This window comes from Vicugna pacos, chromosome 19 (assembly GCF_048564905.1).
Source record: "Vicugna pacos chromosome 19, VicPac4, whole genome shotgun sequence".
Taxonomy (NCBI): Eukaryota; Metazoa; Chordata; class Mammalia; order Artiodactyla; family Camelidae; genus Vicugna; species Vicugna pacos.
The window spans coordinates 26,839,040-26,852,408 of NC_133005.1; the positions used below are offsets into that span (position 1 = coordinate 26,839,040).

Here is a 13,369-nt window from a genome sequence, read left to right on the forward strand (position 1 = left end):
TGAGTAAGAAACAAAGGCTTTATTCTCATGGGCTCTCAACTTAGTTTCGCCACCAGCCAGAAAGGAGGTTGAAACAGGCTCGGGAAAATAAACACGGTAAAGGACGAACGAACAGGACACACGAGCTGCCAAAACTCGTTTTTCATTAATGCGTTGTGAAGAGAGACTCGATCATGGCTCCAGTCCAGAGAGGCCCAGGCTGGGCCGCCCACAGCTCAGCCGGTGATGCGCACGTCGGTGCGGCGGCGAAGCCGCCGGGCTCGCGCCGCCTCGGGTAGGATGGCGAGCAGCTGCTCCTGCACCAACATCTCCACGATCTGCTCCTTCGTGCGGATGTCGGGCCTCAGCCACTGGCGGGAGAGCTCCCGCAGCTGCCGGAATGCCTCCCTTGGGCCTGCCGCGTCCTGGTAGCGGAACTGCCGGAATCGCTGGCGGAACGTCTCTGGGCCGGGCCGGGAGCCGCCAGGACCTGGGGGGGAACGTGGAGCGGCTTCGGCAAGTGGCGCGGAGCCCAGCGGTGCGGGCACGAGGGGCAGCTCCAGGACAGCGGAGGCCGCCGCAGGAGGCGTAGGATTTGCTTCGGGGACCGCGGCGTTGGGGCTGGAGGGTTCAGAAGCAGGTAGCGGAGCCTCAGGAGTCGACGAGAAGCCCGCAGAGTCACGCTCAGGGCCTGAGTTCGGGCCGGCCCTTTCCTCTTCCCCCGACGGCGGCGCTGGGCTCCCAGTTGCCACCAAGCCCGGGTCAGTCGCCTCCATGTTTCTGGCTCTGGACGTCACTCTTTGTCCGGCAGCCGTGGGCGCGGCACTGCGTCTGCGCGAGGGAGGGGTGAAGAGGGGGACGTTTCCGCTAGAGGGCGGAGCCTGCGCGACCCCGAAGGAGGGAAGCCGAGGGCGCGCCGAGCTCATCAGTGCCGGCGAAGCATCTGGGACGACAGGAAGTGGCCGTCCCTGCTGGCTCCTCTATGATGAGCTCGGCGCGCGAGCGTCCGGAAGCCGAGTCCCAGCTGCAGGAAGAGGCGCCCCCTCGCGTTCGCGAATCCAGTCAGGAGGTGGCGGTGAGGGCAGAGGGGCAGGCCAGTCTAAGCGTGCGATGGCTGGCTCCGGATGGTGGCGCCTTCGAGCACCAGTTCGAGGAGGAGGAGAAGTCAGAGGAGGGAGAGGAGGAGGGAGAGGAAGCGGAGTCGGAGGAGGAGTCGGAGGGGGAGCCTGAGGAGAAATCGGGGGAGGAGTCGGTGCCGGAGCCGCGGCTCAAGCCCAAGGAGGAGGGGCCCAAAAGGGGCCTTGTCCACTTTGAACGCTTGCAGGTGACCTGCGCCTGTCCCTGCGTGCGGCCTCCTTACTTGACGTTGATTAGGATGATGGCGAGCCAAGGGCTCGAGGGGCATGGCGCCCGGCGAGTGGCGGGAGCGGGACAGAGGCGCGGCTGTCGGTCGCTGGGGGAGGGCTCGACTCGGGAAAGTTCCCTCTGGAGTCAAGAGAAGGGCATTAGTGCTCGCCTTGTTGCGAGGATGACACAAGGTAACGAGTGTAAGATCCTCAACACGTATAAAACTTGCTCTTCTCGTGAAACAAAGTAATTATGCTCAAGAACTCTTTGCCATTACTTTTTTTTCCCCCCTTTTTTTTTTTGGCGTGTCCTCTGAAACCAAGAAACAGGTTGCTCTGTGGGTTCTGTTTTGAGCTTTAGGATTATTAAACCAAATGCGTAGTTTCGTATAGTGGCCACTAGCCACGTGTGTTTACTGAGTCCTTGAAATTTGGCTAGCCGGAATTGGGATGTGCTGTAATGTAAAATGCACACAAAACTTAGTACGAAAAAAATGATGTAAAGTATCTCAATGATTTTTTATATTGGTTACATATTGGATTGATAATGTTTTACATATATTGGGTCAAATAGATTATATCATTAAAATTAATTTCACGTGTGTAATTTTGCTTTTTAAATGTGGCTGCTAGAAAATTTTAAATTACAAATAGGGTTTTCATTGTGTTTCTGCTGGATGGTAAAACTGTGCTAGCCTGTTGGAGTCAAGCTGCCTTGGTGGCATCCGCATTGCAGGGTTTATTTGCCTTAGGCCAGAGATGTTGTTTGCACTTATTATTGCTCTCAGGTGGTAGTTTTCCTTCGCGCTGATATTTTTCTTTAGAGGTGGGAAAACAGGGGCCTAGAGTTTGTTATACCTACCTGCTTCAAACTTTTACTTCCTCTGCCTGGCCTCGTGACATTTAGGTTTGCCGCTCTGAGAACTAACAGTCCTATTTCCTGTGGACATCCAGGGCTAAGGGAGCACACCAAACCCTGCTACAAAGGATGAGAGGTCCTGGAAAGCTTCACTGGGGAGAGGACCTTTAAGTCTAGACTCAAGGAGAAAAAGGGTGGAGTTAAGGGCATTCCAAATGGAAAAGCATTGCCTGTCCCAAGGCATGGAGTGAATGGGAGCAAAACTTTGTGGAAATTGCAGGCTGGACAGGAAAGTGGTTGGGGTATGGGGAAGGGATGAGAGCTGGAGTTGGAATGTCAATTGGAGGTTAAATCATAAAGAGCCTAGAATTCCACATTGCAAAATTGAACCTTGTTCTCTTGTGAAAGGGAATGAACTTTCGTGGTACTTGGAATCGTGAACATTAGATCTCTAGTCCATTTCTTCCATCCCTGCTGGAATCACAGAATATTACAGATGGAAGGAGAGATCTTAGAGATCTATTAGGATTGTAGAATATTAGAATGGAAGGGACCTTAGAGAGTAAATCCAAAAATCAGATTCAGTTATTCTAAACTCTTTATGGGTCAATAAACTCCCCAAATCTATTTTTTTTTTTTTTTAGTTCTAATACCTTTTCCTAGAAAAGGGATGCATTTACATACATCGGCATATAATTTCAGGTAATTTCAGATAGCCTTGAACCCACCCAGAGGGCCCTAGTTAAGTGTAAGATATATATTTGTATGTATTCCATTCTCCTGAATTTTGCAGGTTAAGAAGTCAAGATTCCAAATAGCAACGGATTGGTCCAAAATCAAAAAGCTATTCCTAGGAGGACAGAATTCTTTTGACTCCTAGTCTAATGCTCTTACCATATTAGGCGTTTTTATTAGCACTAGGTTGGGAGCTCACATGAGAATGGATCATAAATCATTCATCTCCTATAACTTAGCTTCCAACACAAAGCCTGACTCCCAGCTGACTCTCAGTAAATGTTTATTAGAGAGGACAATCGGTAGATTGCAGACCATCCCTGTGAAGGGAGAGCTCCAGTATGATTTCCAGACTCTTTGAGACAGAGACTTTACTGTCTTTTGATGGCACATTGTTGGGAGTTGTGGATCAGAAGCTGGATACTTAAAAAAAAACAAACAAACCCAAAACACAACTCTATTGGAAATAGTTACAGATTCATAGAAAATTACAAAATAGTGCAGAGAGGTCTCCTGCACACTTTCCCCAGTTTTCACCAATGGTAACATCTTGCATAACTGTAAAACAATAGCAAAACCAGGAAATTGACTTTGACATAATCCATACAGTTTATTCAGATTTCACAAGTTTTATATGCAGTCATTTGTGTATGTGTGTAGGCTTGTGCAGTTTTGTCACATGCATAGATTCGTGCAACTATACCGCCATCAGTACCTAGAAATGTTTGATCACCACCAAGGTCCCTTGTTCTACTGCTTTATAATTACACCCATTCCACTCCCCTACCCCCATCCCTAACCTAGCACTGATACTAATCTCTTCTCCATCTCTATAATTTTCTCATTTCAAAAATGTTACATAAATGGAATCATGCAATAGGTAACTTTTGGGGATTGGCTTTATTTTTTTCAAATAATTCCCTGGAGATTCACCCAGGTTGTTGTGTGTATCAGTAGTTTGTCCATTTTTATTGCTGAGTCATAATCCGTGTGTCGATTATGTGTGGATTAATCCATGGAGATAACTACCACACAGAATGGCTCTGAAGTCAATGAGGGAATATATGTAAAAGACATGGTACCAGGTCTGGTATTATTTGGATGTTCTTTAACTTTTTACATCAATGTTTTATAGTTTTCAGTATAAGAACCTGCACATATTTTGTTATATATAATATTTCATGTTTTTGGTGCTGCTATAAATAGTATTGTTTAAAATTTTTTGATTTTTAATTGTTTGATACTGTATAAAATGTAATTGAATTTTTGTTTAGTAACTTGTGTCCTTCATTAATCTGGAAACTCAGCCCCATTGGGTTGTTTCCTCAAGTTTTTACTACCCTCCCACCCCCAAATCCACTTGACATCATTTGTTTTTCAGAATCTCAAGTTAGTTGTTGTTTCTATTTTGTCCAGAGTTTTTAGTTGTAACAGACTGGGGAGAGAGTCTGTAATAGGGTTATTCCATCTTGGTAGCCCCTGGAATTCATTATTTATTCTGACAATCAAATTATCTCAGATTTGACTAGCGGGAGCCCTTCAGGCTGACTTCTGCGTCCTTTCGATACGTCTCCATATATAACACATTTTGTTTATCCATTCATTTCTCAATAGACATTTGAGTTACTTCTCCCTTTTGACTATTGTGAATAAAGCTGCTGTGAACATTGGTGTATTGACATCTGAGTCCCTGCTGTCAATTCCTTTGAGTACATACCCAGAAGTGGAATTGCTGGGCCACATGGTAATTCTATATTTGGCTTTTTGAGGAACTATCTATGTCTTCCACAGCAGCTCCCACATCATACATTCCCACCAGCAATGCACAAGGGTTTCAATTTCTCCTCATCCTTGCCAACACTTGTTATTTTGCATTTTTTTAAATGTGAGGTATTAAATAGAAAATTTTAAGATAAATTACTAATGGACAAGAAATTCAGATTTTGACAGATTTAGTAATCCTATAATTTCACTTACACACATCACATACTACATACATCATCCAGGGAGCCAGCTGTGATCATGGTGAAGGGGAAGCCGGTTCAGCTAATGAGGTGATTTGGATAAAAAGCCCCCAGGACATTTAATTTTTATTACAAAATCTATGAGGCTTGCTCTGGTCTTTCTATTGGCTATTAACCTCTTTTTGATAACCTTTTTTATCATGTATGTTTGATCTTGGGATGAAGGTATATTTTATCTTTTGATGTTTTGATGAGCCATAGGTAACTGGTCTAAGGTGCTTAATCTAACTGGATTATGTTCTGTAATTAACTTGGTTTTTAGTAATTCTCATTCCTGATAAGACAGTGTCAGTTCAGAAGCCTAGATATTTCCTAATCCTTTTGCGTTTTCCTCCTTTCACTGATTTCTATTCAGTGACTGTGACCCTCTTAGTTCCCAGTTTCAGTGAACCTGTTTTTACTGTGGTGTTCTACCAGTGGCTCTGTGTTCCTGATTGTACTGCATTGGTTTTGTTAATTAAAAACTGATTCATTCATTTGAATAGGTGATACATATATATCTAATACAAAAATCAGAAGTCAAAAAAGAGTAATTATTATACTTCTGCTTTTCTTCATCCTTTCCTATCCAGTTTGTTATTTTCAGTTCCCTTTATATCTTTAAATATGTTTATACATCTGTTTCTAGGTTTATCAAGTTTAAAATCTCTTAAGATTTACAGTTATGAAAGTTGAAGAAACCCATATACTCAACCCTCCCACTTGCTTTGTTTAAATTTATTTATTTATTTTTGGGGAGAGAGGTAATTGGGCTTATTTATTTATTTAATGGAGGTACTGGGGATTGAACCCAGGACCTCGTGCATGCTAAGCATGTGCTCTATCACTGAGCTATACCTACCCCCTCAATCCTCCCACTTTTCCGTCTCTGTATATCTCCATACTTGTTAGCCATATTATTCTTGGTTCCTTTTTAATTGTTCATTTCCAACTCCTTCGCTTGCTTTTTGCAATCACATTCTCTGTATTCAGCAAGGCTAGCTTCCTTTTTGATGTTTCTGAAATGACCTTCACTTCAGAGTTCTGTTTTTTTTTAAGTACATTCTTTCCTGAGCCCTGCCAGTGCCATCTCCTCCAGTTGCTTCATCATCTCTTCTTTGAACTATTGCATCTTTGCTTTGATCTCTTGTTTTAAAATTCATTAAGCCCTTTGAATCCTTTGTTGTTCATGATTGTCATCTTTTTCATGTTAATTTTTTTCTGGTGAGTGCCTTTCATCTAACATTTGTTTTTCTTGTTCCCTGCTTCCCTCTCCCACTTTTCTGTAATATATTTATATAGGTCTGGTGCTATTTACTTTTTATTCTAACTCCCCCTTTAAATGAAGTGAGGTCTTCCTGGACCAGCTGTCTGTTGCAGTTGAGTGGGAAAGGGACTAGAGTAGAATTCCAGGCTGGTAGGAAGTCTTTTAGGGTTATTAGTGAAGCTCCTTTTGATAAGGGTTTTGTGTGAGTGAATTTAGTTCTTCCTCTTCATAGCAGATGGAGCTTGGCAGCTGCAGGCTTGCAAAAATGACATGTCTGTGTGTTTCCCTGGTCAGTCCACATGCCAAGGAAGCTCCCAGAGCCAGCCCTTACATCACATCCCAGTGTTCAACAGAATATGCTGTTGGTTCTGCCTTCAAGGTGCATGACCTTCTTTGACCTTCTCTGGAGGACTCCAGCCTCTGCCAGCTCTCCCTAAGTGGGACCTCAGCCCCAAGCATCCTCTTTTGACTTTAACCCTCTGTGTCTTCTGGGCACTTGCCATTTCTGCATTCACATGGTGGGTTCCTGCTCTGAGCACCTTTGCCAGAGGGCCTTTTCTGCCACTGAATTGCTCATCCCAGAAATGCTGGCAAATGAATGCCTCTAAGAGCAGCCCTCAACCAAAGTGACAGTTCTGAGGTGTAGGGGAGCAAAATTTGCCACCCCAGAATGTGTCTCTTTGGCATAAAGATTAATTTAAGCTGATTATTTTTTGGCATAAAGATTAATTTAAGCTTATTATTTTTAAGAAACAGAAACCTCAGGCAGTCTTTCTTTTTACCTCCCCCTTAGCTGCCTTAAGAATTTAGATAAAAGTCCTTTTCCTGAATAGAGCTAATACCAGAGACATCTGCAGAGAATCTGAGCTTGGGTGGGGTGGAGGGTGGTGTGGGCAGGGATAGGGGATACTCCACAGGACTCTGACCCAGTCCTTTCTATGACGCATTGTCTCTATATGGCTCAGCGAACATCTGTTTACCAAATATTTGTTCTTTAATCTACATGTGTGAAATAGCCTTACTCTCCCTAGAAGTCTCAAATCACTACCCTCAACATCCTCTTTTGTCTTTAGCTGAAGAAGCTGAAAGTTAAGGTGAGAATTTTGGCCATTTTGGCGAATTACTCAGTTTTCCTGGGTCTCTCCCAAGTATACATGTTATTAAACTTTTGTTTGATTTTCTCCTGTTAATCTGTCTCCTGTCAGTTTAATTCTTATACCAGCCAGAAGAACCTAGAAGGGTAGAGGAACATTTCTTCCTTTCTGACAGAGGCATGCTCTGTAAAGTCTTACTAAATAAGGTCCCCAGTACGTCAGAGCCCCAGATGCCAACAAGAGTGACATTAACCTGCTTTTGTCAAAAATTGTTTTTGATATATGAAGATTGTGTGATTTTTCTCCTTAGTCATGCTAACTTAACAAATTATATTCATAGATTCTCTGTTGACCATCCTTGTATTCCTGAAATGATGTTATTTTAAAATGTGGTATTGAATTCTGTTTGCTTAATACTTTAATATTTATTAAATTATTAAAATGTTACATATTTTAATAATTTAAATAGTATTTGTAAATGGGATGAATCTCTAGCTTTCCCATTTTATGCAACTTTTATCAGGTTTTACTGTACATATTCTTATTTCATAAAAAGAATTTGGTAGTTTTCCTTCTTTTTATGCTCTGGAGCACTTTTGAGAATTATTAAGATTATCTGAAGTTGCCTGTGAAAACTTAAGACCTGGTACTTTTTTCTTTTTTGGGGGTGGTGGTGAGAGAGCTCTTTTACAACTTTCTCTATTTCACCTATTCTCCTATTCTTTCTATTAGATAGTTTCTTTTGGGGTCACTTTGGCAAATTGTATTTCTTAGAATATTACCCATAAAATCCCAGTATTTAAGGTTGATAACTTATTCAAAATTAAAAAAAAACTTCATCATAACATGATAGCAGATATGGCCTATGGACCACCATTTTGCAGCCACTGATTATAGTCAAAACATTTTAGACCTGAAAGAGGCCATATAGATCCTGTCCTGGCAGTAACCAACAGGGAACAGGGAACACAGGTTGTATGAGGTGAAAGATTTAGGTGAATTGGAGAGCCCATTCCCCAGCTAAAGTTAAGCAAGTTAAGTTTTCACAGTATTTTAACCAAAACACCATGTGGGCCAGATAAAGCAGTCTGCAAGCTCAGTGTAGCTCATGGGTGGCTGGCTGGTTTGTGGCCTCTGCCAGCCCAGTCTCACTTCTTCCTACACCTCCTGGGCATCTCACTTTCCAGCTGCATCTCATGCTTTCTGAACAGGCCTTGCCCTTTCTTCGTATAACTTTGTAGCTTTATTCTAGTCGGACTTTCTCTTATGGCTACAGAGGCATATTCCTTTCCTACCATATTGTGAGCTCCTAATGAGCAGGGGCCATATTTTATTCATCTTTGTATATAGTTGTATATTCATGTTTTGTACATAGTTGGAGGTCTCTATATGCAAAATAATAAGGATATTTTTATCTTGAAAATAAATTATTTGTGGAAATGACTCTAACTCCATTTTATGAGGAAGATGAGGCCCAACATAGTCAACTTATCCAAGATCAAGAGGAATAGGACCAGTGTTCTTTCTGACATTCAGCCCTATAGCTATTCAGTTATAAGATTAGGAACTGGGATAGAAACAGAGCTTTCTTATTTTCTAGAACTGAATTCAGTGTCTGACACTGAGTCCCCAGCCTGCTTCCTTGCAGACAACTTAATTTAGATGTCTTCAGGTAAATTGAGATCCAGTCTAGTGATATTGAGGGGATGTAATTTCAGGCTTATTGACCCATCTTCAGAGCTCTCCAAACTTCCTGCCTCTTCTTTACTGCACTGATCCAATTTCCAGGGGAAATTATACAACCACAACTGGCAAGAGGTGAGGTTGGGAGTGTCTCCTTTTGAGGTTTCATCAGATTCTTGGTTTTACTTACTGGCATCCTCTGATGACCCCCTTAACCTGGATCCTCTCCATGTCACCTGGATGCTGAGACAACTCAGAGGACGGATGGGACACCCCCTGTCCATAGCCACCTCCAACCATCTTTCTTGCTTTCCCCATGTCTAATAGTTTCTCTCAGAAATCCTCTAAACTCTTGTAGGGGATCTTCTTATATTTCCTTCCTCAGGACTAGGTTTGTGATGGGGGTAGGGAGACACAACACTGCTTTTCTCTTTTTCTGAAACTTCCTCTTCTTCTGTCTTTCCCGGAGTTTTTTGCATCTTTTCTTCAGATAAGGGGAAAAAAATAGTTCTACATTTTCTCACCTCTGTAAATGATTAATGTTTCACCAGAGTGGTGGCCTTTGAATTTAGTCATTTAGAGCCTCAGTCTGTTTTTTCAGCTGTCCAGCTGTCCTCACTGCATTCAGTTCCGTTCCATTTGGCTAGCAGTTGGGGGCGGCTTAGCTGGATAGGAGGGGCACATCAGGCAATACTTGAAGTCATAGTTTTTCACTAAAGATTCTTGTACAAAAGCAGGTTGGGATTATCAACTGCTGTCTTTGATCTAGTAGAAAAAAGTACTCTAGGACCCTTATGCTTTGCTTTCGGAAGGACCTCAGAGTCATTGAGTTCTCGTCACCAAGTTCCTTTTAACATTTGGCATCCCATTTGGTTGAGGACTTCTGATTTGCTCACTGTTCCTGACTTGCTGATTTTACAAGATTTATAGGATAGTGCCACACACCTACACTCCAGGTTCTCCAGTTTCTAAGCCTCAGAGTGGTCCCCAGGCTGAGGTGTCGGATGCCCCATCCCCAGCCCAGAAGTCTCCTGCTTTCAAGATGGCCTCGTGACTCTGGCGGTTATTTAGCTACTTTGAAACTCAGCCTCTTGGAAGGAGTGGGTGTGAAGTCCCTCACCTTGTAGTAGTTGTGAGGATTAACTAAGATAATGCCTATGAGTGCTCAATAAGTGTTAGATTCCCAGTTTCCAGTTATTTCCCACTTCCCTCTCTTCCTTCTAGAATCCTCCACTGTGACATGAGATTCTGAGAATGAGATTTGTCAGAACAGGGCTTCCAGCTGCTGTTGGTAGGATCTGAGGAACAGAGAGGAGATCTTACGTTGCCACTGAGGGAAGCTGTTTCTAGTATAACAGGATTCTTCGGGGAAGATTTATGGTCCTACCCTTGAAAGACAAAGGGGCTGTTGTACCATTTGCCACCTCAGGAACCATGAGGAGATACAGTGTGCCCCATTCCTGGCAGATCCTGAAGAAGGTATTGGTGAGGAGTGTCAGGGCCCCTGGGAGGGAAGAGTGGAAGACTGAGCTGACAGGTATTTTGAGGAAGGAAGAGGCAGGTGTAGGAGGGGGCCTTGGATGAATGTGGCCGCCCTGTACCTTTTGGAGTCACAAAGGAAAGCGTTCCAGGTTAGGCTTCAGAAAGACTGAATTCTGGCCCCTGCCTTGTTGCCTACTCTGCCCTCGACACTAGGCAGGTCAGAAGCCCCTGAGAACTGTTCTGGACCCACCCTTCACGCTGTTAGGAGATCCAGAGAGAATAAGGCCTGGCCTCAGTGTAGAGTAGTAGTAGGCTAAACTTATGGACTCTGGAGCCAGGCGTCCTGGGCTCAAATCTCTATCACCTGTTAGTCCTGTGACTGATACTAGTATTAGGCAAGTTACATGATTTGCTGTGCCTGTTTTCTCCTCTATGAAGGGTGATAACATTAGTGCCTGCTGCGTTGCTTTATTGTTGAGGATTAAATGAATCAATACATAGAAAGGGCTTAGAATAGTGCCTGACAATGGCAAATTTCTTCAGTAAATATTAATTTTATTAATAAAGCCTTGCCCCACATTTCCTTTGGATATGTAATTTAAGAATAAATTACAGTTACAGGTGAAGTGCCTCCACATCCCACTCCCTTTCTCCTCACTGGCAACCACTTTCCTGAGGTTGATGTGTACCCTTCCTATTGGTATTTAAACATTTTGTTACATATGTATGTATGTACCCATAAGCAACTACAGTGTGTGGCACATTTTAAAGAATGGTGTTATAAATGGCACATCTCATTACACCTTTTTTCCACCCAAAATCATGTGTGAGCATTGCCCACATTGACACACACTGCTCTAGTGCCGTGTCCGGTCCTGTGACTGTCCTGGATATGTCCTCTACTGGTGGACACTTCAGTGTCTTTAGCTCTTCACTGTTCCAGCATGCCCTGGTCATCCCCATGGCTATCTCCGTGTGCATGTGTGTGAGTTTCTCCAAAGTGTATACATTAAGTGCAAACAATTCCTTGATTGTAAAGTGCACACATCCTCAGCTTTTCAAAATGTTGCCAAATTGCTCTCCAATGTAGTCGTGCCATATTTCTCATTTCCCCACTCTGATAAGTGTAAAATGGTATCTTGGTACTTTCATTACATTTCCGTTATTTTTGGTGATGTTCAGAATCTTTTCATTATTTATAGGTGGTTTGAGTTTTCCTTTTGAATTACCTGCTTATATCCTTTGTTCATTTTTCTTTTGGGTTGTTTGCATTTTTCTTTTAATTTGTAGAACTTTTAAAATTAAAAAAAAATTTGGATAGTAACCCTTTCTGATAGTAATTCTTTATAATTCTGAATAGTAATCCTTTGTGAATTATATGATGGCAAATATATTCTTCTAGTCTGCAGTTTGTCTTTTCCTTCTGTTGATGATGTTCTTATTAACAGAAGTTAATAAACAAAAGTTTTCAGTTTTTGCCTTTTTTTAATTATGGAAATTTTTAAACATAAAAGTTGAAATATATATAATGATCACGACCCTTAGATCCAACAATCAACATTTTGCCATATATTAGCTTTATGTATTGGCATGTGTGTGTGGGCACAGGTGTGTTTGCTGAACCCTTTCAAAATAAATTGTATACTTTATAATACTTCTTTCTTAAAAATAAGGACATGACCACAATATCACTATAATACTAAGAAAATTAACACTAATTCCCTAATATCATATAATATCTAGTCATATTCAGTTTTCTTATTTATCCCTAAAATGTCTTTTACAGCTTGTTGTTATAAATCAGGAGCCAATCCAGGTTCATATTTTGCATTTGTTTGTATGTATCTTGAGTATTAATCTAGAACAGCCCCCGCGCTTGGTTTTTTTCTCATGAAATTGACTTTTTGAAGAAACTGGGTTAATTAGTAGATTGTTTCGCATTCTAAATTTGTCTCTTTGATGTTGAACTTGTTTCCCTGCCCTCTGTATTTACTTGGGATGGAGAAGCTGATTTGTTCTCAGTTCTAAATTCTCAGGGAAAAGCTAGGATGGCCTGTCTTGGATCACAAGTTACATTAGGTTTCTCTTGGCTGCTATACCACAATTTAGTGGCTTGAAACAACATACATTTATTATCTTCTGTAGGCTAGAAGTCTGGCACGGGTTAAAATCCAAGTGTTAGCAGGCCTGTGTTTCTTTCTTGAGGGTGGAAGGAAGAATCTATTCCCTTGACTTTCTGTCTTCTAGAGACCACCCTCATTCCTCTGCCTTCAAAGCCAGCAGTGTTGCATCTCCTGACCGTTCTTCCCTCAGATCCATCTGATTCCAAAATGCAGGCTCTTCACATCACTCCTCACTGCCAGCCGTTACTCTTGCACATTATTTTCTGGACCAAAGTGAAGGATTTGACAGTTAACTAGAGCTGGGCTGGTGAATGTTTTAGCAGTTGGATCCCGGGGAGGGAGATGCCCCCATTTGTTGTACTTGCCAGTTTCTGTGGCATAAATACTCCTGTCCTAGCTAGTTTCAAGCCACCAACATGATTTCAACAGGCTTGAAAAATTCCTGAAGATGTAACCAGCAACATCACAGCACTTAATCCTATTGCATTTCGCCCAGTTCAGGACTATCTAGGCTGCTATTAACTGTTGGTTTCCACTGATCTTGTTTGTTTTGTTTCCGCAGGGGCTGTACCAGCTCACTATGGATATCATTAAGATGATCCGAGTGTGTAAAATGTTTCGCCAAGGCCTCAAGGGATTTCGGGAATATCAGATCATTGAGACTGCTCACAGAAAGAACCCTGTCTTCTCTTTCTGGGATGTAAGCTGCTGGGGTTCGCAGGTTTATGAGGCTTTAAAGGAGCCCAATAAGTAACACTTCACTTCCCAGCCCAAGTTCTGAATCAGTTGAGAGAGAAG

The 13,369-nt window shown here is 42.4% G+C and overlaps 2 protein-coding genes across 6 annotated transcripts in view; one reads left to right on the top strand and one right to left on the bottom strand.

Moving 5' to 3' along the window:
* On the bottom strand, positions 1-945 carry SCAND1 (SCAN domain containing 1). The gene has a single exon (XM_006202581.3). The coding sequence runs from the start codon at positions 903-905 to the stop codon at positions 216-218; it is 690 nt and encodes a 229-aa protein (XP_006202643.2). The 5' UTR covers positions 906-945; the 3' UTR covers positions 1-215.
* Positions 910-13,369, top strand: part of CNBD2 (cyclic nucleotide binding domain containing 2) — a 52,208-nt gene continuing 39,748 nt past the window's right edge. For 3 of the 5 annotated variants that reach the window (XM_031687860.2, XM_072944146.1, XM_072944145.1), the window contains exons 1-2: positions 10,246-10,451; positions 13,134-13,271. In XM_031687860.2, coding sequence (XP_031543720.1) covers positions 10,344-10,451; positions 13,134-13,271 — 246 coding nt within the window. In that variant the 5' untranslated portion in view covers positions 10,246-10,343. Of the gene's footprint in view, positions 1,055-10,245; positions 10,452-13,133; positions 13,272-13,369 lie in introns of those variants that run through there. The other 2 variants (XM_072944143.1, XM_072944142.1) reach the window with 2 other exon arrangements.